Raw genomic sequence first — 24,811 nt, forward strand, 5'->3', positions numbered from 1 at the left:
AAGATTAATCCTGATGGTATATGGGTGGTGGAGTTGACATGGAACGGGCAGGGAATGATCCTGGAGAGCCAAGCAGATGGGTCTTATGGCTAGGTAGAAAAACAGAGGGCTCACGTGATCAGACTGTGCTTTAGGAAGACCACCTGGAAGAGAACAGGGAGGGGTGGTGAGAAAGCAGGCAGGAGGCCAGTTAAGACAGCATCCTGGTGACAGGTGAGACATACAGGAGACAAGGCAGGGTGGGGTATATGGAAGGTGTGACCCCTGACAGTGGGGAGAGGGTCAAGGAGAGCGGTGGGACCTCTGTAATGTGAAGCCAGGGTCAAGGTTGTGAGGCTGGTGGCAAGCCCTCTCCTCCATGGCAGCGATGCTTGTAATTGTTACATAAACGGGGTGGCTTGCAAGGCTAGGTTCGGAGGAAGGGTCTGCTGCTCAAAGCTCATTTGGAAAGGCACACGTGAGGTCGGGCTGAAGTGAAAGGAAGAGTGGGAGGAGTGTCGCAAAGCTTACTGGGTAGCTCTGCAGGTGGCTCACAAAGGGACACGTGGCATCAAGGTGGCAGAAGAGGACAGGCCCCAGGGTGGCTGGGGCTGGTGAGGGGAGGCAGCGCTAAAGAAAGTACTGCCAGTGGGTCTGAACACAGAGCCACGAGGTCCCTTTCGAGATGCAGAAGGATCTTGACTCGTGTTCGGCGAACGTATCTCCGGCTATTCTCACGTGGAGGGCTTATCGGGCAGCCTGTGCAGGGTCCGTGTCCCTGGTCAACAACATCTAAAGCATGATGCCGTGGAGCACAACTTCCCTGCTCCGAGATCACGTCCACCTTCAACCCTCAGTGGCGTGGCCGCCTACGTGGTGTCCCACGGGCCCCAAAGCTTAGGTTCACGAGGACAACCTTGACTCACCGTGAGACAAACAAAGGAGACGCACCCTCACTCTGCGCTTTCTGTGTGGGACGCACATGTGGGTGCACACACACCCTGACTCCTCCAGGTCTGCAGGGTCTGCAACCACACTCTCCTGTCGTCCAGCACATGGCCCGCCCAGCATGCTTTCCTAGGGGCAGCTTCCTCCTCCTTCCTCCAGTGCAGTGGGAAGTTCATATTGGCATAATGTTCCCTTTTATATCACTCCTATTCATATTACTCAAAAACAGTTCTCTTTGCCTCGAAGGACCCAAAGAAATTTGACCAGTCTGCCCCCTTGCCCAAACTCCATCATCCTCTAGGAATGAAAACCTTATGACAGTAACTTTCATTTCTTGAGAATCTACTGTGCTGGGTCTTTGTGTCATTTGGGATGTCTTCAGTTGTCTGTTATGGAGATTGCTGTGTAAACCAGCTCCACAACATGAGAATGTACGGGTTCACGGTTCACTTTGTGGGACAGAACTTACACGGGGTCTGTTCCAACTCTGCGTTTCTCTGCGGAGGCCCAGAAAAGAGGTGAAGGGTTTGCCCAGGTGCAGGTGTGGGAGTTGGCAGCCTACTCAAGAGGAGTAGGGGTGGGTGGGCCGGGGGCCCGCTGTGGCCTCCTCTCAGCTGTGGGCACAGCAGGTGGCTCCTGTCCACGTCTGCTTTCCCCGATCTGCAGCCATCGGCCCCTCTGTTGGCACAGCTGGATCCTTCTTGTCCTGCAGACCTTTGCTCCAATGTCCCTTCCGTGTCGCCCAAGCAAGAGTAGTCACCGCCTCGAGTTACTGTGCATCACACAGCGTTTTCATTTCTTCTTCACCGGTTAGCCCTTCCTTGCCGGGTCCCTGCATGGTGGAGCGCGGACCTGCACTGTCCTTTGTCCTCACCTGCAGCTGTCCTTTGACCAACCCCTCCCCAATATCTTCAGGCCCTGCGTCTCTCTCCTGCCTCGCACGCGCCTCGAGGTCGGTCTGCTGTCGGTCGGAAAGTCTTCCGGCGGGGACCTTGCTGGGCCCACCAGCCTCGCCGTCGCCCCTTTAAGCGCCAGGCGGGGCGCACGCGCAGTCGGGCCGTTGCGCGCACAGGCGCAGTGGGGCGGCTGATGTTTACGGCGGCAGAGGTCGGGGCAGCGCAGCCGGGCCGCGGACGGGCGAGGGGCGCCCGAGGAGCTGCTGGTCGCGGCCCAGGCGGCCTGATCTCGCGGGCCCGCCGAGCCCGGAGGTAGAGCCGCCGCCACCGCCGCCGCCCTTGGCCCGGCCTGCGGCCTGCGGCGGGCGGCGGCGTCTCCCCCCGGCCCCTCCCTCCTCTCTGTCTCCCCTCCTGGCTCCCGGCCCCGAGCGCCTGGACCCCTCCTCCGGGTGGCGTCCCTCTCCGCTCCGGCGTTCTCCTATCCTCTCCCCGCCTCCCCGGCCGTCTTCCCTTCCTGTCTCCCCTCTCCCCGCTCCTCCGGCGACTCCCCCCCCTCCCCCTCCGCGGGGTTTCTCCTCCTCCCCCCAACCAGCGTTCCCTTCCCCGGGGTTCCCCCTCCCACATCTCTTCCTCCATCCCCCAACCCGACCCGGCACCTCCCCTCCAAGGAGCCCAGGTCCCTTCATTCCCCTGCTCCGCTGCCCGGGCGGGTGGGCGGGTGAGGTGGGGGGGGGGGGGGGTTGTCTCGGGGTGAGCCTTGCGGTTCGCCCTCCAGCGTTCCAGGGCTTCCCGGAGGTCTCCCAGTGCCTGTTGCTTGCACGCTTGGATTTGCTTGACTCTACAGACGTGCAATCTAATCTGTCCCTAGTTTACTAAGCAGCAAGCGCTTGTAGTTCTAAGGCAAGTCAAGGTTTATCAGGGTTTAAAACAGATTCTACCTTGGAGCTTTTCCGAAGGTGATCGTCTAGGGGCGCCTGGCTGGCTCAGTCAGTTGAGCATGGATGGGTGTAGAGATTACTTAAAATTAAATCTTTAAAAAGAAAAAAAAGGTGATAGTCTGTGACATGGTTGGTTGGCCTTTCCAAGCCTTGGGGATGCTAGAATTGGCACAGAGCCCTGGGACTTCAAGGCATCTAAGAAGGTCTGTAGCTGGGGAGGGAGAACTTGCTTGGGGTGCCCGAGTTTTGTTTTCTTCCATGGGATGTGCCTCTCAGGTGGATGTTTGCTCGAGTGTTGTCCTCAGAAAAGCTATCTACATCTCTGTCTTTCCCCTTTGTTCGTCACAAACCTGTAATGGTTTTCTTCTTTCTTCTTTGGCAGAGGAGTGGCTGAAGTAAACAACTCTGTTTTGGGTGTTGAGTAGACTGTCCTTCAAGAATTAGTGAAGTCAGGCTCCTATAAACAACCCCCAACTTGTGGCCCTGCTTGGGTGAAGTAGAGCCTTACAGGTGGAATGAGAGGGGACCTCTGAGGTGATGGGGTCAGTGCCTTGACCTCTTGGACCCCCCTCAGCTGTACCTAGCCTGGGATGTCTCTGGGGGTGAGGCTCTCCAGGTTCTGAGAACAGTGCAGTACTTGGAATCTAGTTGTTGGAAAGCTTTTCTGTGTGTTCAGTAGAAATGATCTCCATCTGATGTGTTCTGCCCCAGTTGTTATCGGTCCGTGAATATTGTATATGTGGCAGCCTTTCAAGTATTTGAAGAAAATCCCTCTGTATGTATTCCTTTCGAGAGTTTTAGTTTTCAAGATGAGAAATCTGTGTTTCTTTCATTATTCCGCCAACAGGAGGTGTGGTTTTAGGTCTGTTTTCTGCTGGTCTCAGCCTATTAATAACCAACGCGGTTGGACTGGCCCTTGTGGTTATTATGATTGTAAGACACCTTTCAGTAATAACCATCAGGAAACTTTGAAAAAAACAAAGGTTTATTACTTACAGAGCCTGGAAATTTTATAGCATACCTGGGGCCACACAGTGAAGTGGGAGGCTGTGAAGAGAGAGATTGAGGGAGCACAGGCCTGGGTTCTGCTTTTATTGGAGTCGAGGGTGAGGGCCTAGGGGTTTCTGAGGCTTGATCTTTATTGGGGAGTTTACAACCAAACTTAAAGCCCGGGAAGAGAAAAGATAAGTGGCCCAAAAGGTCTCTTATCGAAATCAACTAAGAGCTGATCTCAAATAGAGGATACTCTGGGAGGAGGTGTCCTGGTTCTACCTCATTGAGTGGCAGGAGGCAAAACGTTTATTCCTCACCAATCTAAACTTAGGCACTGGCATTACAGACAAGAAAAACCTCTCACGGCTTACACTGCAGGGTCCTTTTCCTTCGCTCATTTTGCGTATGACATTACCGTGTCCGTATTTCCCTTAAGAAGGGATATTCAGGTTGGAACACGACTCTCCATGTGTAGTCTGACAAACCCAGTGTAGACTGGAATCCTGAGCCCCCATCACAGCTGTGCAGCTGTGTTGACCCAGCTATAGCCTCGTTGGTTGTCAATCACGAGACCTTCCCATGCCTGCTGCTGCTTGGACCATCTTCCTCGCGGTCCACAGGCAGTTGATTTTGGAAGGAGCACTAGGAGAGCAAGGGCGCCCTGTTGGCCATTTACCCCAGAGTAGTGAGGTACGTTGAGAATTGCAAGTCACGTGGGTGGTCAGTAATAAGCAGTGATTGTATCCAGTGTGAGGGAGGCAGGTTAGCAATATCTAACCCTATATAGATGGTCCCATGCACCCTACCGGTGACAACAGGTAGGGTTACCCCATAGTTTTTGGTCTGTCATCTGGGGCAAAGATTACCAATGTGTTTTGTGTTAAAGAATGTTTCTCCCTTGAGAATTTTTAAAAGCCGCTTTTGGTGTGGGGTGACAAACGTAGGCCTTTGGCTAGACAGTCCTGAGTTTGAATTCTGGCCTTCTTCTCACACACTGGTGTGTGATCATGAGCCAAGTAGCTGCTCAATTTGCCTCATCATGTTGTGAAACCAAAAGGAGCTCCAGTGGCTGGCAGGTGGTACCTGTAAAAAGTTGTAGCTCTTTTTAGTAAAAGGCTAGCTTTTGCATACTTTCAAAGTGAGGAGAAGTTGAAAATAAATGATAGATTACTTAGTGGAAAATAAAATATACCCAATATATAGTTTTTGCTTTCTGGAGATAGAATGATGATACTGAGGTAGAATGATAGAACATTGTATGCAGGGTTAGAGCCACCGTGGAGTATATGTGGTTTCCAGGCCTTTTCCTAAATAGACCTTTAAGCAGCAAAGGCAACTCCACTTTTAAGCAGTGACCTCAATTTTCAGATGACTGCCCCAGACTAGAGGTGTAGACTGTCGCCTCAGCACTAAGTGGCTTATCCGAGATTAAGCATGACCTCATTAGCACTCTCCCTGCAGCTAACTTTGCTGGCTGTGGACCCTAACCCTAACAGTGGCTCTGAAACGAGTTGAAATGGGGTGAAAGTCTAGTAATTGGACCACCCCAGTGCTTTGGAAAGTATGACCTTCAGCTCTAAAATCTTGATGAAGACGAATGATCCCAACCATAAATGGAAGAGCGTTTGTGCTAAGCCCCATGTTTTACATATTTTGTGTGTTTGTTGTGAGAAGTGGACGATTCGTCGTGTGGTCATTTGTTTTTATTCCTGGAAAACCTCTCCCGGTGCGGTCGCCAGCAGTGTGCGTGTGTACGGAGTCTCTACTGCTGATGGTTGTCGTTCTGCTGTTAGAAATGCAGACGACTTGGGGGGGGGGGGGAGGTGAGGATAAACCTTGTGATCATAAATTATGATATAGTATCAGGAAGTTGTCCTGATGCGGAGAATGATGTGGAGAATGTGTCTTCGGGAAGTCTGGTGGTTTCTGTTTTTCCCAACAGTTTTATGTCAGATGTTTTGTAAAACGTTACCATTTTATGTGACGTAAAGTCATTCTTTTCAAAATAGTTACGTGGAGTAAGTATAAAATTGGAGAAGATATTTTTTGTGGTTTAGGAAAAGTAAGACCTCCTCGGCTGGGAGAATGTTATCCCTGAATTAGATGGAGGAACATGGTATGTTAGCAGTTGGCTCAGAGGGGGTCACGCTTTTGTCTTCTTGAAGGCAGCTGGGAGGAAAGTAAGCAGCGGACCTTCTGTTGGTCCGAGGTGGAGAGGTTGCCGAGCATCCACTGCCAGAGGGGGTGTGGGACTTCTAGTGGCAGCTGTAGCCTGGAAACAGATTTTGTACTTGTTACGATAAAATGTCACCGTTCATCCAGTCGGGTGAGAGAGTTTTGTTAGTGGTGTTTTTGCCTGAAATTTGTACATCCAGATATCCGAAAGAGCAGACTGAATGGATCGCTTGCCTTGATGTTTCTGTGTATGTGGGGGTGTAGAGTTGTCAGATAAAAATAGGACACCAGTTAAATTTTAATTTCAAATAAGAATGAGTAACTGTAGTATTTGTTGTTCACCTTAATTTCATTCTTTTTTGCTTTTAAAGAATGATTTACCAAAAGTGATCTACAACACTTGAAATATTCAAAGAGAAGCTGATATTAGCATGATTTTTTTTTTTTTTAGACATATCTGTGTTCTTTTGTGTTTATATTCAGTGACTTTGTCTTGTGTCCCTGTCAGGGCAGATCTATATTCAGGATAATTTCAGTCCTAAATAGCTGACTTTGTAGATTGACAATTTGTACTGAAGTATCGAATTCGTACTTAAATGATGTTTTTCAGTGGTCAAATATGTTTTAGGTACCTCAGGGTCATTTGGATTCATTCGATATTATGAACTACAAACTTACTTCTGGATGGATACGATGGAATTTCATACATAACTTTTGGTTTGTTTTTAACCTTCTGAATTTGGCATCCTTGGGGTGGGGTGGTGGGTGGGTACCGACAAAATACATTCCACGTGTATTATTTTAGAATGCGAAATTGGCGTGTTATTAGAAACTCTGTTGGGCTTTTACCTGTTCCGTAAACAGCTCTTTGGAAACTTTTTCCATTGCAGTATTGCCTGAGTGTGGTCTTGACGATGGGAGGTGCTGTGAGTGCTGGTGAGGACAACGATGAACTGATAGACAATTTGAAAGAAGCACAGTACATCCGGACTGAGCTGGTGGAGCAGGCTTTCCGAGCTGTCGACCGCGCAGACTATTATCTGGAAGAATTTAAAGAAAATGCGTATAAAGACCTGGCGTGGAAGCATGGAAACATCCACCTCTCAGCCCCGTGCATCTACTCAGAAGTCATGGAAGCTCTGGACCTGCAGCCAGGCCTCTCCTTCTTGAACCTGGGCAGCGGCACTGGCTACCTCAGCTCCATGGTGGGGCTCATTCTAGGTAAACCTGGAGAGAGTGTGGGGCCTTGTCTCCCGGCACTTGGCCTTCTGAGCACTCCCCCCCTGCTCCCCGGGATTGTTTATGCACAGCCATTGGCCGGGATGGTGGAGGGAGGCCTTTGAGTTTTCTGCGGGGACCCCTCCTGTTCCTATCCCCTCCCACCTGAAGCTCCGCAGTCCGTTCGGCACACCCTCCTTCTGGACAGCACAGGACCTAGAGAATTACAGTGGGACCTTACAGTGATTTCCTGATTAACACAGTCACACAGTCACAAGCCTGCCTTGTCTGTCTGTAAACTGAGACTAATTAAGTTTAAAGTTCCCTGGAAGTTAAAATCGTTCCAAGCAGTCTTGCTTTGCTTTGTTTTAATGCCAAAAGAGTTAATACCCGTAGGTTTTTCTTTGTAAGTAAATTCCAGGGATGGGAAGGACAGGTCATCTTATCGGAAGACATTTTGCCTCTTTCTCCAAACAAGTTGTGAGACTGCACATGGGAATTGGCATTTTTGTTGTTGGAACGACAGGGCTGGCCGGTAACCGAGGGCTCGGGTGTCGGTTTTTTTACTCTGAGTGAGGTGGAATGAGTAACGGGAGCTAACCTTGCTTTAAAAGCTTTTGCTGTAAAGAGGGGCTGGAGAGAGGGCGGCATCTGGACCACAGGCCCCAGGCGCCAGGCGTCGTGACGAGACCCGCTAAGGAATATCAGGAGCGTGCCTGTGCGCACACACCTCTTGGTCAAACTAGTGTGAGATTCTTAGTTGGAGATTTCAGGCGAGAGCCATCGCTGTGCAGGCCACAACATTGTTTCTTTGCGGTTGTTACAGACAATCTTAGCAGTCACAGTTGGTATTCACGGGTATGGAATGACATTTTTGGTTTTTGTGTTTTTTTAACATGTTTATTTATTTTTGAGAGCAGAGTGGGGGGAACCGAGGATCCGAAGCAGACTCTGCTGTCATCATGGAGCCTGACGTGGGGCTTGAACTCACAAACTGTGAGATCATGACCTGAGCCGGACTCAGATGCGTAACCAACTGAGCCACCCCGGCACCCCAAGATTTTTGGTATCTTTATAAGTTTATAGGCTTGGGAATTTGGTGATGTTTTGAGACTGATCATTTGACTTCAGGCTATGGATTGGTATCTTCAAATTTTTAAATGTGGTTTTTGTTTTTGTGTTTTTTTTTTCCTTTTTTAATGTTTGTTTATTTTTGAGAGAGCATGTGAGTGGGGCGGGCAGTGGTGAAGCGCTCTGCGCTGACAGCATGAAGTCGTGAACTTTGAGATCGTGACCTGAGCAAGTCTGACCCTTAGCTGACCGAGCCACCCAGGCGCCCCTTGTTTTGTTCTTTAAAGCTGAATGATCTTTGCACGCACTTTGTCTTGGACTTAAACTGCTTTGCACAGGACCCCGGGTTACGTGTCATTCTGGTATTATGAAGGGCAGTTCCCTTCAGTGGAGCAGAAAATGGGGGAGCTAAGGATGATACGATATTTGGCCGAGAGGGGGATGGGGTATCATGTTGACTAGGTTAGAAACGCTATTGAAAATAACTAAGAGCCTCAGGAAAAGAGGGCATATGGTAAGCCTGAGGTGACCTGTTGCACTGGACGTTCCCTAGAAGTCATAAAGAAATGGCTTGTGTTCTCTGAGTCCCCCGTTTGCTGGGAATGTAACTAGATGTTGCAGTGGGGAGAGAGAGACCTGAAGGGGGGGAGTTTTGGGGGGCTGTAGAGGACACTGTGTACTGCTTGGATGTATCTGAAGGAGGTGACTGGAGAGTTTCCTTTGCTGCACAGACATCTTGGATCTGCAGGGAGGAGGCTGCGTGCACTGGACCGATACCTCTGTCCCAACAGCACGTGTCCTGGGCCTCTCTCCAGCTCATCCGGCCTTTAGGGTTGCTTCAAGCACATCGCTCGAGAGCTGAAGGCCATGCTGGCCACCCAGTACTTGCAGGCGTGAGGTCTGGAGTCTTTCATCTGACGTTTTTGGCCTCAGCTGCCCTTCCACCTGGCCCTGAACTTTTTGCCCTTTCTGCCGCATTCCTGTCCCACTGACCCGAAAGTGCAGTGTGATTAGGGAGTGCAGTGCCCTCATCAGGGGCCTTGTGGTCTGGGTGTAGTGCCACGCCCTTGATGTCTCGTCCTGACTGTTGCTCTGTGTCCCCCCCTCCCCTCTTAATCGTCTTGTTATTGGGGTGGGTCAGGAGCTATGGATTAACACTGTGTTTGGTGTTAAGCTTCTTGGGAACTATGTCCCCTATGTGTTACTAGAATGAACTACTTAATAGGTGTTGACAGAGGGGCGGATGAAACTAGGACGACTGGGAAGGTAGAGAAAGGTTTTCTTGGATTCCGGTACAATGCTGCCAGCCTGAGAGCAGTGGGGGTGGAAGTCAGCGACTGGGCAGAGGGTCTTGAAGTTAGATAATTTGGATTTGATGTTGTAAAGAGTGAAAATGCGACTTCTCAAGTAAGGTGTGTTTTAATGAGAGAATGTTTTGGCTGCAGCTGTGTGTATGACAGGTGTTGAGAGAAGAGAGTCGCAGGTAAGTTGTCCAGGTGGAGGAGAGGGAAGCCTTGGCTTGGGATGGCTGTAGTGCCGTCAGGGGACCAGGGAAGCCCAGGTGGCAAAATGTAACGGTACGGGTGTGCGGATGGTTGCTGATTTTCCCGGATTTCTGTTGGATTGTGGTGTTCGGTGCTGCACTGTGACTTCAGTATATCTGCCTCGTGAATAAGGTATTACGTGCCCCGTTGGTTTCACACGGAGGCTTTTAATAATGGCAGTGTGACTTACCTCGGGTACACAAACAGGTGTGAGGTGTGGGGCTTGGTGAACCCGTACGAAAGTATTCACGTTCCTGCAAGCACAAAGTTCCGAATAGAATCGGCACCCGGTGGCTGTCATGCTGCCCCTCCCCCTCCAGAAAGGAGAGCACTCTTTGGCCCTCCGTGATCCCAGATGAGTGTTGCCTGTTGCTGACCTTCCTATAAATGGATTCCCACAACAGAGACTCCCCTAGCTGTCTGTGTCCGTAGATTTCATCTGGAGGCAGTTCAATACGGAGGCAAAAACTTTATCGTTAAGTGGGCGTCCACCTTTTCTTACAGCTTTATTTCCAATTACTGACAATTTTCCTTTGGTATAAAAAAAAATGTTTCATTGTGACTTGGTTATAGTTTTATTTTAATGATGATCAAAACCTATTTGTGAGGATTATTAAAATTTTCATGTCTGAGTAGGGCGACCTCTTATGGCAAATAGGCCTCTGTGTCCAGTTTCATTTGGAAATACGTTTTTCTTCTTCAATTCATTAGTGAGATCTTGAATTCCTGGTTGCAGATCTTGTTGTTTTTTTTTGTTTTTGTTTTTGTTTTTTTTACATCTTCAAATGATTGAGAGCAGGGAGGCCCAGGCTTTGGAAAGGTGTGGAGTTAGTAATGTCAAAGAAACGAGTATTTACAACGTGGCGAGCATAGTCTACCCTGCATATTTAAAGATTAGCTTTTTGATTTAGGTCCAATAATGTGGCAAGACCTCAAAACCTTGCAAATTTCTTCATGTAATTATACGTGCTGAATCTGGTGCATTGCAATTGAAAAAATAGAAATAAAGAGTAAGAATTTTTGCCCTAGTTCTAAAAGTTTTCTTATTCTGAAACCTTTTAGGTCCTTTCGGTGTGAACCACGGGGTTGAACTCCATTCAGATGTAATAGAATATGCAAAGCAGAAGCTGGACTTCTTCATTCGAACCAGTGACAGCTTTGACAAGTAAGATCAGATACTAACTAGCCTTGGGTTGGTGTGTGAATTACAATTTAAACTTTTGATTCGTTGACAGAAACGAGTTTATTAGTGTTCGGATACCAGCAAACATGATTCAACTTTGGCAGGAGAATCAGGGGTATATGTATAGCTGTTCTAATTATTTTTTGTTTAAAAAATTTTTTTTTCTTTTAACGTTTATTCAGTTTTGAGAGACAGAGTGTGAGCAGGGGAGGGGCAGAGAGAGAGGGAGACACAGAATCTGAAGCAGGCTCCAGGCTCTGAGCTGTCAGCACAGAGCCCGACGTGGGGTTTGACTCAAACCGTGAGATCATGACCTGAGCCGAAGTCCGGCTCTTAACTGACTGAGCCACTCAGGCACCCCCTGTTCTAGTTGTTTTGTAAATATTTTGTGGTTTTGAGGGCTTTAGGTTTTTTTTTTTTTTTTTTTTTTAACTATGATACCAGGGCAAGACTGATTTTTCACCAACATAATAAGAGAAAGGAAATAGAATATTCATTTTGCTCAATTTTCGTGTTTCTGACACAGATAACATGTTTTCATCTAATAGTTTCTAGAACAGAATTGTTGCATTTGTCTTTAAGTAGTATATATAATTACCTCTTGCCATTTTTAAATAAGGCATTAAAGTTCTTATTTTAGAGTTTACCATTTTTAGAAACACCAAATGTATTTTTCTTTCATTTTACTCGTTTTTAGTAGATCCTAAATAAGGTAGTCTATAAAAACGGAACAAAGACTGTGATAAATGGAGGTTGGATGATTTAAGCTTGGATCGTGCTTATGGCATTCACTTCCATAATATTTTGTTTGGAATTTCTTGGATTCTGTTAATTAAGAGTATAATTCTTTTTGGAAGTCTGTCTTCTAGCTTCTGGCTCTGTGAATTGCATTACCTCACTATAGGGTTGTTCAGTGAAAAACTAATCCGTGGTTAACATAGATTTACTCTGTAGACTTGTAATGTGATCAGTTCAGTTACAGAAAACATTTTTTGCTTCTAGATTTGACTTCTGTGAACCTTCCTTTGTTATTGGCAATTGCCTGGAGATTTCTCCAGATTGTTCTCAGTACGATCGTGTGTACTGTGGGGCTGGTGTGCAGAAAGAGCATGAAGAATACATGAAGAGTCTTCTCAAAGTAGGGGGCATCCTTGTCATGCCACTGGAGGAGAAGGTCAGATCCCTTTCATAACTGACGTGTTTAACTATGGGCCAAGTTCTGTTCCGGGAAGTTTACATACATTTTTCCTTGTATCCCTCAACAATTCCATCCATTTCACAGATGAGGACCCAGGCAGGGACAGGGCATAAAAGCAGCCTAGCTGGGGCCAGGGCAGACCCAGGAAGGCACCCTGGAGCCTGCACTGTAAGCCCTGCGCTCACATCCCTCTGTCTCCTCCTGTTTTCCTTCCTCTCTCCCACCTCCCTTCCCTCCTCCACAGTTATTCTAGTATGCTTATTCTGTTGTTAGGCTCACACATAAAAATTACTTCCGTAATTCTGATTGTTAGTCTGATTGTTTGGTTCTGTGACAGTGAGCATTCTACAGGAGTCTCTTCCTTAGTATGAACCTTGTCTAAGTCTGCTATTTGGTCATGTTTCTGTGTGCTGTGGATATTGTGCTGCACTGAGGCAAACAAATTGTAAGAAATGAGCAAGATTAATCAAACTTGAGTTGGTCCTAAGGAAGAATGTCTCCATCACAAAGAAGTAGGAAAAATGGAAATGATAAAAATGGGAGATCGTGCATTTTTGTGTGATTTTCTGCAATTTTAAAATGTTAGCATTTATTTTGTTTAAAAAGTAATCATTCATTGTAGAAAATCCAGAAGATATGATAATTAAGAAAAACTGCTTACAATCCCACCCCAAGTGCTGTTAGTGTAGGATTCAGTAATTCCTGAAATTACGATCAAGTAATTCTTAGTGTTTTCAGATGGTCAGCTGGTGTTCAGATTTTCCTGATTATCTCAGAATTTATTTGAATAGTTTATTTGAATAGGGTTTAATTTGATTATATCTTTTTTTTTTTTAATTTTGTCAGTTTTATTAAGGTACAATTCACATAGAATAAAACTGAACAATTTTAACTGTATAATCCATTGAATTTTGACAAGTGACGACAGAGGTAGTATACAACGCAAACAACATATAGAACATTTTCTGTTGCTCCCCCAAATTCCCTCTTGCCCTCCTTTTTTTATTGAGATGTAATTGACGTATTAGTTTCACGTGTGCAGCATCATAATTCAACAAGACAATTATGTTTTCATACTGTGCATTTGTAAGATATATTTGAATGTGCTCCAGATCCGTTTATCAGCTGTGGGCCACGTACAGAGCGTTGTGTTCTCCAGCAGAGCAGTTCAAACAGCAGAGTTCCCAGACCTGTGGTATCAGTAACTTTTCTGGAGGCAAAAATCAACTTACAATGCTGATGGAATTTGTGAGAAACATTTGATTTGTGTCTTGCATTTGGTTGATATCTTGCTCTCTCCTTTTTAAAGATTTTAGTTTTAAGTAATCTCTGCACCCGACATGGGGCTTGAACTCACAACCCTGAGATCAAGAGTCGCATGCTTCACCGGCTGAGCCAGCCAGGCACCCCTGGTTGATATATGTCTAAAGTGTTTCTTATCTATAACTTTTTTTTTTTTTTTAACTTTATCCTTGCATTTGTCTTATAGAGTTTCCTACAGCCTGGATTTGGAGATTACATATCTCTGTGGTGGTATCTTACATATTTCTTCTCTTCTCTGTGTTCGCTGTAAATTGCTAATTGGATCCAAAGACTTGCTTAGTTTGCAGTTTGACTCAACTTTTGGTGGGGAGGGAGGGTGCGAGAATACTTACCAGGTACTACAGTGTATGTCCATATACACTCACATCATACCCGATGCCAGCAGTGCAAATGTGGTCCTGATCCACTATTTCATTAAGGGATACAGGATGGTAAATTCTGCTTCCATCATTTGTCATCATTTAGTACCTCGAATACTTTTTTCTTTCTTTCTTTTTTTATTTTTTATTATTTTTTAATGTTTGTTTATTTTTGAGATAGAGCGTGAACGGGGGAGGGGCAGAGAGAGGGAGACACAGAATCCGAACAGGCTCCAGGCTCCGAGCTCTCAGCACAGAGCCCAATGCGGGACTCAAACTCACGAGCTGTGAGATCATGACCCAAGCCGAAGTCGGACACTCGACCGACTGAGCCACCCAGGCGCCCCACTTTTTTCTTTTTAATTTTCATTCTAATATAGTTAACGTAACAGTGTTACATTAGTTTCAGGTGTATGATACAGTGATTCAGTGGTTCCATACGTCACCCAGTGCTCCCTGAGATAAGTGTACTCTTCATCCCTTTCACCGGTTTCCTCCGTCCCCCACCCACTTCCCCTCTGGAGACCATGAGTTTGTTCTCGAAGAGCTTGTTTTATATCCTCCCCACCCCCTTCCTTGTTCATTTGTTTCGTTTCTTAAATTCCAGATATGAGCGAAATCATGGTATTTGTCTTTCTCTGACTTGGCCAGATTTCATTCTTCTTCATGGTTGAGTAATGTCATTTGCAAATACTATCTTCTCCCATTCAGTAGGTTGTCTTTTAGTTTTGTTGGTTGTTTCCTTCCGTGTGCAAAAGCTTTTTGTTTCGATGTAGTGCCAACAGTTTATTTTTGCTTTTGTTTCCCTTGTCTCAGGACATGTATCTAGAAAGAAGTTGCTGTGGCCCACGTCAGAGACGTTACCATCTGTGCTCTCTTCTAGGATTTTTATGGTTTCAGGTCTCATGTTTAACTCCTTAATCCATTTTGTGTCTTTGTGTCACCTTCAGTTACTTTCATCAGTGTTTTATAGTTTTCAGAGTACAAGCCTTTCATTACCTTGGTTAAGTTTATTCCTAGATATTTCATTATTTTTGGTGCAATTATAAATGGGATCATTTTCTTAATTTCTCTTTCTGCTTCATTGTTATTAGTTTTTAGAAATGCAGCGAATTTCTGTACGTTGATTTTGTATCCTGCAACTTCATAGTACCTGGAATACTTAAGGAGAAACACCCTCATCATTTATTTGGTTACCCTAGGCACACTGTAGAGGGAGAGGCTGGATACATTCTGATTCTTAACTTTTGTTTACTAGTTTCCTCAATAATCTGGTTCTCCAGCATCTGCTGAAGGTGGTGACTGGTAAGATTTTATTTGATTTTTAGTGTCGGTGTGAATTAATGGATAGAAACATACTTAATATCTTAATCATGCCACCATTCTTAATGAAGCTTAGCATGTCCTGTCTTGGCCCGTGGGGACCTCTCCAGCTTGGCTTCTGGGCTTGGATACAATTTCAGTAGTCTGTGATAGTTTTGTTACTTTCTGGTAAGAAAAGATGTTCCACACCCACTTTGTATACATATGTATATTTTTTACAACAAAGTTGGAGCTAGCCATTTCTGAGGATCTCTGTTAATTTTAAGTTCAGTGGGAATTGGTGTTTAGAGAACACAGGTGGGGCCTTTGTGGGAATCTTTGATGCTGGGCGAGTTTTTCAGTGGAACTCTGGAGCTAGGAAGTTCACACACACACACACACACACACACACACAATCTTATGTTTTTTGTTGGTTTGGTTTTTTTGGACATAAAATACACCATGGATTTATATTGGTACTTCCATCTTGAAGTCAGGATGAGAGGGTTTTTCTGACTTCTTCGGTCTGCCATGCTTGAAAGTCCCAGTCCTCGACTACGCGGCTCCTTGTTTATCCACAGCATCGGCACCAAGAATTTGATTTCTGAAACTGGGTCAAGATGTGGGCGGGAGCTTGGGGGTGGGGAGCTTCTTTGGCCCTTATGTTACACTAGGGATGTAGAAATTAACATGTTTTAAAGTCACTGGAAATAATGCTTTCCTGTGAGGTTATACCATCAGCCTGACTCACAGCTCATTTGTTTTCAGTTTTTAGGGATTGCCGTTTTAGGTTTTGTAACTTGGTAAAACATTTATAAGATTCCAAAGTTTAAGTAATGAATACTCACAGAATTTTTTCCCCTCTGTGTTCCCTCTACTTCACCTGTAGGTAACCATTTTGTTTGTTTTTAGTTTATGTGTTTATGCAAAAACTATATAAGCAAACACAATTTTTCATACGTGAAGATATGCACACTTTTTTTCCATCCCTATCCAGACATATGAAATGGGAATTGATAGTTTGTAAGTTTTATACATCATTTATTGTTCATTTTAGGTATTTGGTGCTCAATATAAGTAGAAATTCTTTTTTGTCCTTATTTTGTTTATTTCAAAATGTTTCTTGGTGGCGTATGAGAATGTGATTTTTTGATGGCCAGTTCGGTTCTTTCTAGCTTCTTGCTGTTTCCAAGCAGTGCCGCTGTGACGAGGCTGTGCATATCCATGTTTGTGGATGTTCTTAGTCTTTGTCTATACCCATGACCTCTTCCGGGTGCTTGATTGGAGACTCTGTGTTTTGACTTTGGCCAGCTGCCTTTCCAGCAGCTTTGCTGTCAGCAGCAGAGGAGAGGAGCCATCCGTCCCCTTGCTAACAGTCCCACCTGCTGTTGCTGTCATTGCTAGTAGATTGTTGTATGTGGCAGGGCTGGATGTCCCCATTTTTGCTCTTCTTTCTCAGAATATTGTTTTAAGTACATCTTTACTTATTTTAGAAATCTTTGTTGCATCACAGAAATACTTCAGACCTTTTATTGGAATTGTGTTACATGTTGAATAATTGGAGGATTATGGACATATTTTCAGTATCTGTCTCCTTGTCTGGAATGTAGAATATGGATTTACAGTTTTCCTGAAGGGTTCACACATTATCGACGGATTATATTTAAATGTTTGGTGTTTAGCATAACTGGAATTTCTCCTTGAAAAAAAGTTTTTGAAGAAGTTTATGCTGGGGTACAGGAATGTGAGCGACCTGTTTACCCAGTACGTGGCCACTTATTGCTTTCAGTTCCCAGATTCATGACATAGAATCTTAGTTTTCAGAAGCTTTGCTGGCTTAGATATTTTTAGACAAGAGAGCATATAATCTCAGCATGCCAAAGCTGGGCAAAAATAGTACTGTCACCTGTTTGGGTCATTAGAAACTGGTTACACAGAACACACAGGAGGGTCACGTGGTCTAATTAGGCTCTTCCTGTGCTTCTAAGACTGCGACTCACTGCAAATCTGTGTGTTTTGGTGGTGATGTCACATAGAAATTCACATAAACACCGTAGTGAGGAGAAGCTCCAACATACCCAAGGTGGCATGGTCCCTTCAAGGAAGTCCTGGCAAAACTGTAACAGTAGCTTTTGTTTTGTGTGTGGTCATGTTGCAAGAAAGTCTTTTTATTGTTTCTGTTCTGGAAACAACAGCCTGGTATCCAGTCTAAACTGAAGCATTAGAGGTGGTCATGAGTGTCTGTAATGGCTTTGACTTTAGGATGTTCCCCACCCCCCGTCTGCCCTACTTTTGCCCCCAACAGGGACTCTTGCAGACAGCCCTGGGAAGTCATCTCATCTGATTGTCTCTTCTTGTTATCCTTTGACTTCTTTTCTCTAACGTATGTATTTCTTGTAAACAGAAATTCGGTCTAGAAGCTTTGAACATATTCAGGCGAAACATATTTGCAAAGATTTTAATAAGTACTGTGTACTTCCTGCCACATCACATTAGGGGCCCCTGATGTCAGGTCCTTTCATTGTTAGCGTATCTGTGTTTTTTTAGTTTACGTGTAGGAATGATTAAATATAAACTAACAGTAGCCAAATTTTTTGAATATTCTCATTTTCTCTTTGGGATAGTTGACTAAGATAACACGAACTGGTCCTTCTGCTTGGGAAACCAAAAAGATTCTGGCTGTTTCTTTTGCTCCTCTGATCCAGCCCTGTCATTCAGAGACAGGAAAATCAAGACTTGTCCAGTTACGTAAGTACAAAGATCTTCACTTACCTTTCAGATCTTTTAAAAAATCTCGTTAGAATTTGAAGAGAAAGAAAAATTTTAAGGAGCCTTTTTTTTTTTAATTTTTTTTTTTTTCCAACGTTTTTTATTTATTTTTGGGACAGAGAGAGACAGAGCATGAACGGGGGAGGGGCAGAGAGAGAGGGAGACACAGAATTGGAAGCAGGCTCCAGGCTCCGAGCCATCAGCCCAGAGCCTGACGCGGGGCTCGAACTCACGGACCGCGAGATCGTGACCTGGCTGAAGTCGGACGCTTAACCGACTGCGCCACCCAGGCGCCCCTTTTTCTTTTTTTTTTTTTTAATTTTTTTTTTTTTTTTAAGGAGCCTTTTAATATTAAAGAGGATTCTGAAGCCTTACAGTTTTACAAATGGTTTTTTTACGTATTGTAAAAGTCATGATCTGTTTTTAGCCTGTTTTAGGTTATTTTGGCCTTCTTTTAAATCCACAGGAGTTATTTCTGGTCATGCCATTGGAAGCAGAAGACTCCCACAAAAGGGAGTTAATTCTGCTACGTGGAAAGCTCTTCCAGAGAGAGTGTGTTCCCAGTACCGTCGAGCCAGAAGGCTCTTGCTGAGTCATGGGACCTTGTCCTCCTTGGGCCCACCTCATGGGCACACGTCTCAGCCGGCTGGCTGGTGTGTGGTGGGAGGCTTGCTGAGGAGCATTGACTTGACTAGGCCTGTGCCTGCAACTCCTTCAGGATGTAGACCCAGAAGGAGCAAACATCGGGGCTGGCGTTCATCCAAATACTGTTTTCTAGTTTAAACAAATTTACATAGCAGTGAGAATTGCAAATGACTTATTTAAAATAACACTATTCAGCATGGTTTCTGCATTCTGATCATTTAGAAAATTCGGAAAATGTACAAAAAGGAAAAATAGTAACCATGATCTTACCACCCAAAGGTAATACATGTGTTGGCAAATTCCTTGCAGGATTTTTTTATTTTTTATTTGTGAGGAATCGTTTATCGAGTAGTAATGCTCCGCCTTTGTCTCTGCTAAGTGGAGGTCACATGCCATAGATGTGGTCCTTGAAATGTAACAAACAACAGTAGAATATAGACAGTGCCTGAGAGGGGCCAGGGAGGGTTTGACAGAGGATGGGACCTTTCTTTGTGCTTGGTCTTTCTGGGTGAAAATGAATTCTCTGAAGAGAGAAGAAAGGGAGAAAAAGCATGAGCAGAGGCCGATGTGGACTTCCCACATGCCCACTCCCCGGTGTGGTCTGAGTGAGGGTGTATAGGAGACGCCAGCCCAGTACGTAGGTTAGACCTGAGTTTATCATGTGGGCTGTGGTGAGCCACCAGATAGTAGAACTAAGAGATGTGGGGCATCTGCCTTCTTGATTACCCTTGTGGCCGGCTGCAGGGTGATTTTGTCACATGCAGGCTCTCTGAAAATCCCACCAGGATAAGCTAACATTGCTCACAGTTGGCCGGAGCACTCCCTTCCAGAATGCTACCTGAGTAGCACCAGAGGTGAGGGCATAGTTGGAGTATCTATGGGACCCGGGGTTGGGGGGGGGGGTGGTGGGCAGGGGCGGGGTGTTGAAGACAAGTCTCTTGGTGTGAGGGCTTGATCCGATCTGGGTAAGAGTTGTGGTGACACGGGGGCGTCTGGGTGGCTCAGTCGGTTAAGTGTTCGACTTTGGTGCAAGTCATGATCTTGCGGTTCGTGAGTTCGAGCCCCGTGTCGGGCTCTGTGCTGACAGCTCGGAGCCTGGAGCCTGCAGCCTGCAGCCTGCTTCCGATTCTGTGTCTCTCTCTGCCCCTCCCCTGCTCATATTCTGTCTGTCTCTCTCTCACAAAATAAGTAAACAGTAAAAAAATTCAAAAAAAGTTGTGCCAACATGGAGGGCACCCTGAGATGCCAGCTTTGAGGCTAGCGCTTCAGAGCAAATGCTGGATGACGGATAATCATGTGATGCTTAGGGTTCCTGAAGCGAACAATCCAGTTGTTTGTAACTGCCTCTTGCTGGGCTGGAGTTTTCTGGACTCGTAAAGTTGTGTCGATGGAGACCGTGGCCTCTAGAGTGGAAGGGACTCAGGGGCAGGCACACAGGGCCTTTCTGAGGAAGGATGTGGAGCCTGAGGTGTCCGGCATCTGTTGTAGATGTGGGTCTGTGGGAGGCTTGGGACCCCAGTCAGGACTGGAGCAGAGCCCTAGGAGCCGTTGCCCAGTCTTTGTTACTCGAAGCCACAGAATGGATGCCGAAACAGAGATTGATAGGCACACAGAGAGGGGGAAGTGGTGGGAATCAGCACGTGAGGGAGCACCACTGGCCTGGGTGGAGGAGGGAGCTCACAGGAGAGGCTTGGGCCTAGTTAGTTCCCTGCAAGTGGGCGCCTCGGGGGGAGCCAGGGAAGCCAGAATGTGAGTCCTGGAGGTCTGGTGACCTGTGAAGGAGTCCGTTCAGCAGACTGAGTGGCAACAGCCCGTGAAGAGGGAAGGGAAGGGAAGCAGACGCAGGACATGCTGAACGGAAGGTCGTGATTTCGGTGTTGGGGAGTGGGGCAAGTGCTGGAGCCTGTCCCGGACGAGAGAGGGGACAGTTGAGCAGGAGAGGAAGCCTGGTGTGGACAAAGGGGAGAAGGTGCTGAGAGCCTCCAGCAAGAGCACTTTCCAGGGCTCCTGTGGAACAGTGAGCCTCGCACGGAATTGTGTGCAGGCGTCTCTGATTTGGGTGATAAATGTTACAGACAATCTAAGAGCCCCCCTAGATTGTAGGGGGCCATCTCTTTTGGCAGAAGCTAGGTACTGGAGGGAAAAAAGTGACGCTGCCTTTCAGTATAATGTACTTAAACACACAGCCCCTCATTCCTCTCCCTTTGAGAAAAAAGCTCTTCTGTTGCCATGTGCGTACTGCCTGCGTTAAATTGAGCATTAAATTGAGCCTGCGTTAATCACCAGATTCTGTTTTTCCTCAGTATGCTTTGGAGTTTTTGTACTTACTAAAAACGTTTGGATTTGCTGTTCTCTGCTTAAATCAAAAAAGAGGAACTAATACTCAATTTGTAAAGTACTGTGAAAATATTAAGATAGACAAAAGAATTCTGGAGCCCTACATCCTCTGTGTTTCCACTGGATGAGCTAGAACCCACGAATGAATACGTAAATAGAATAATGAACCTGGCTGTCCAGGAAGCAAAACACCGTAGCCCAGGGTTTTCCCTTGCTTCTGACTGAATAGCCAAACAATCTCGATCTTGCTTATGTAAGTTCAGGGTCGATGTATTTGAAAATATCTTTCGAGAAGGACCACATGCATGCACACTAGAGCACTAACTAATTGACTTTGCCAGGAACGCTCTCTCGTGCCTGTTCTGTGAATACGCCAGTGAATGACAGTGACGTGAAGACTTCCCAGGGTTAGGGCTCTGTGCTGTCCCGGTCACTCTCAGACAAGGTTGACACGTCTCCTCCTTTGCTCCGCAGCGCCGCTGGCCGTGCGAAGCCTCCAGGACCTGGCTCGCATCGCCATCCGGGGCACCATTAAAAAGGTCATTCGTCAGGAAACGGTGAGCAGCAGCGGAAACGGACTAAAGAACACTCCGGGGGTGAAACGAAGGAGAGTGCGCCGCCGTCGAATGGAAACGATCGTCTTTCTGGACAAAGAGGTTTTTGCCAGTCGGATTTCCAGCCCCTCTGACGACAACAGCTGCGAGGACTTGGAAGAGGAGTCGCGGGAGGAGGACAGGGCCCCCCCGCCCGAAGCCAAGCCAGCCCCACCGGTGAACTTCCTACGGGAGAAGGTCCTGAGCCTCCCTCTGCCAGACCCCCTGAAATACTACTTGCTCTATTACAGGGAGAAGTAAGTCTGTGGGAACAGGGCACCGAGGCAGAGCTGATGCTGTGCCTGCTGTCCCCGAGGGGTCGCCCGGGCCCGTGCTGTGGGGAAGGAAAGTGCTCTCCTCTCGACCTTCCTGTCTTTAGTTCGTTCTTGGTTTTCCTGTAGAATCTCCATTCAGTGGTATCATTTCGGTAAACATAATCTGATAAACATAAAGCGCATAGGAGAAGGTTTTCTCAGAAGGGAGAGCATCTCTTGAGAAGGGTGTTTGCTTTTTGTTCTGATGAAACTCCGACGTCTGCCTGCAGAGACCGCTTTGGTGACCGTCTCCCACTCAAGGTAACCTACGAAGACTGAAGTTGAAAGGAACCTGTGTTGCTTAGAAAAAGTGAAAGTGCAAGTTTGCAAGTGTGTAAATCTTTTCTGGGTGTGACACACCTGTGTCCAAGTTAGCACTTTATGGTGTCAGCCTCGTAATTACTGGCGCTGAGCTCCCCTAACCCTTTTAGTTCTCTGGATGGGGGGAACGTTATTGAAAAGCGCTCCCTTATTTTAAATAAATGTAATTAGATTGGATGTGGGTTGTCCATTGTAATTTTAAAAGAGAGAACTTTGTGATGGGGGAGGAGGAATAAAAGTATCAAACTGCCAGATGTCTTTCTGGGATTCCAAAATGATTCAAGGAATATCTTCCTGACGCCTTTTCTTACCTTTAGAAGAACCAGTGTCAGATAATCCCTTAAAGAAAATACTCGAGAATGAAACGAGCGTTGTGCGCAGTGAGCTGCCTTACTTTTACTCCAACGGTGGGGATGACTGTTGACGCAACCTTGAGTATGTTCATGGGTGTCTAGGGCACGGATGTGCTCCGTCCTCAAAACAGGTGGGAAGCATTAAGGCTGCAGGAAATACATTGCAGACAACGTCACAACAACCTGTGCTGTTTTTTCTTTTTTCCTTCAGTTGGCTACTTTTCTGTAATCACATTAAAGTAATGATTAACAGATTTTATCTTTTATAATTCTGGAGAAGAAGATGTGTTAGTTTTCTAATTTTTCTTAATAACAAATGTATGTATCTTAGTAGCTCCATTGCATTAGAATAACAGTCTAACCCCAGGGACTTGTGGGTTCTACCTTCTCTAGGCCCTTTGTGTTGACAGGTTTCTGTGTTTACCAAGTTCCAAAACATTGGTTCTTTTCAAACTTGCTTTTTGTGCCCAAAGAAGAAAACAGTGGTATCAAATGTTAACAATAGACCCAAACTCAGAGTGCTGCTGTGGGATCAATCATCCAGATTTTATGACTGATTTTATCCGGTGTTGCTGAGCTTGAGTGTGTCTTTGTGGTTTCACCAGCTGAACTGAGTTCTGCTTATTTATTTATTTATTTATTTATTTATTTATTTATTCTTAAACTTCTCTTCTTTTTTAAGTAATTTAATCATTTTCTACAGGATACTGTGTGCACGCAGAGCTGGGAAAATATGTCTGTTGCCCTAGATCTGGAAATGTAATTTTTTATAAAGACAGTGACTTCACAGTTGTTCTCAACCTGGCTTCTAACGGAAGGCTGGGCATCGCTGTCTCAGAAGCGCCCAGTTTACGTTTACTTGAGGACTTGACATCACTTAGTGGTGCGCACATCTGTGCCGACATCATGCTGACCGGAGTGTACTGATCTCTGCGATCCACGGACATTCGGAGCATAAGGTCAAATGCATATTTGTGAAATCTGTCACACTGGGTGGCTTGACTAAGTTCTTTTCCTATAATTGTACATGGCTTTTATTTATTTTTTAAATCACATTTGCCTTCACGCTAGACTGTAAAGCCTCTTCACCGTGCATAAGACATGTTTTTCCCTACATAGGTTAGACCTTTGCTAACATTTGTGTTCGTATTTACATGTTGTCTGTTTGCGATACTTAAACCAGAATTTGGTTAAAAAAATATATATAGATGTAATATATGTGAAATAGTTTGGTGTTTATCTTATACACGTAGAGAAAAATTGTAAATGGGTTTTCCCGGGCCGAAGTGCCCCTCCCCAGAGTCCAGGATGATGCACTGCTGTCTGTTCCCCGGCAGATGGATTATGTATAGTCTGTGTGGCCTGTAACCTCTGTATTGTAAACCACTTTCTAGACAGCTGTGGACTTTTATGTTCTGAGGAGTATGTATTTCTGTGTGTGATTTGTGTCTTGAAAGTAGTAAAGCCACAGACACGTACACAGCAAATGTCAAATTTATAAATATCAAGGATGCGGTGTAAAAATCAACTGTGTATGTAAGAATGCTTTTGCCAGTCTGGACCTTTCAGGGAATTAATGCCAGAAGTTTGAAACCAAGATTTTCATGAGTAGATACACATTGGGTAAATACAAAGGCTATCAATAAACCTCGTTCAGGCACTTCAGCCTTCTTGGCATGGCTTGTGTTTCCTGTGTGGGATTGAAATTCTTGACTACATGTTTTCCAAAAATCTTTAAAAATAAACCTTTTCTTTATTAGAATCATGTGTTTTCTTTCACTGTTGTGTTATGGCTTCATTCTGTACCATGGTAGTACACTTGGGGAAGACGTGATTTTAAATGAAGCACACTTAGGGGCGCCTGCGTGCCTCAGTCGGTTGGGTGTCCGACCTCGGCTCAGTTCATGATCTCACGGTCTGTCAGTTCGAGCCCTGCATCGGGCTTTATGCTGACGGCTCAGAGCCTGGAGCCTGCTTCGCATTCTGTCTCCCTCTGTCTCTGCCCCTCTCCAGCTCGCACTCACTCTCTCTCTCTCTCTCTCTCTCAAAAATAAAATAAAAAAAAGCACACCTAGTTTGGATGGCGAAAACAGAAAAGTGACAGCTACGACTCCATGAGAAAGTATGTGTCTGAAGCATGTTTGTGGTTAGTTTCTTGGCACAGTTTTCCTATTTTGTGAAAATGTTAAAAGATAATTGGGTTAATGCTCACATATCTTCCATGGCAGCAAGGGGTAAGGGTTAGGGTGATGGTGAGAATTTCGGGTTTAGAGTTAAGGTTTGGGGTTGGGGTGCCAGGGCCATGCGCTAGAGTTGGGGCCTAGTGTCAGTATCTAGGGTCAGGGTGAGGGC

General features: G+C 45.6%; 1 protein-coding gene across 3 annotated transcripts; it reads left to right on the forward strand.

The window, feature by feature from the left end:
* Positions 1-1,979: 1,979 nt before the first annotated feature.
* PCMTD2 (protein-L-isoaspartate (D-aspartate) O-methyltransferase domain containing 2) lies at positions 1,980-24,221 on the forward strand. Of its 3 annotated transcripts, none has more exons than XR_009249195.1 (7): positions 1,980-2,135; positions 6,820-7,150; positions 10,825-10,927; positions 11,948-12,119; positions 17,752-17,875; positions 19,306-19,395; positions 21,353-21,465. XR_009249195.1 is itself a non-coding variant. In XM_058686327.1 (7 exons), exons 3-7 carry the CDS (start codon positions 6,844-6,846, stop codon positions 21,730-21,732), a joined length of 1,086 nt encoding a protein of 361 aa, XP_058542310.1. In that variant the 5' UTR covers positions 1,989-2,135; positions 6,558-6,646; positions 6,820-6,843; the 3' UTR covers positions 21,733-24,221. The 3 variants fall into 3 exon arrangements, 2 of the variants coding, with proteins under 2 accessions (XP_058542309.1, XP_058542310.1); XM_058686327.1 differs by lacking the exon at positions 19,306-19,395 and adding an exon at positions 6,558-6,646 and having other exon boundaries at positions 1,989-2,135; positions 21,353-24,221; XM_058686326.1 differs by lacking the exon at positions 19,306-19,395 and having other exon boundaries at positions 21,353-24,221.
* Positions 24,222-24,811: the final 590 nt, after the last annotated feature.

The sequence above is a fragment of the Neofelis nebulosa genome, chromosome 9, assembly GCF_028018385.1.
Source record: "Neofelis nebulosa isolate mNeoNeb1 chromosome 9, mNeoNeb1.pri, whole genome shotgun sequence".
NCBI classification, from domain to species: Eukaryota; Metazoa; Chordata; class Mammalia; order Carnivora; family Felidae; genus Neofelis; species Neofelis nebulosa.

Excerpts from the sequence above, each read along its gene's own strand:
- PCMTD2 (XM_058686326.1), top strand. The coding sequence starts at position 6,844 with ATGGGAGGTGCTGTGAGTGCTGGTGAGGACAACGATGAACTGATAGAC. Across the intron at positions 7,151-10,824 it reads CATGGTGGGGCTCATTCTAG|GTCCTTTCGGTGTGAACCAC; the intron begins GTAAACCTGGAG and ends GAAACCTTTTAG. Across the intron at positions 10,928-11,947 it reads ACCAGTGACAGCTTTGACAA|ATTTGACTTCTGTGAACCTT; the intron begins GTAAGATCAGAT and ends TTTTGCTTCTAG.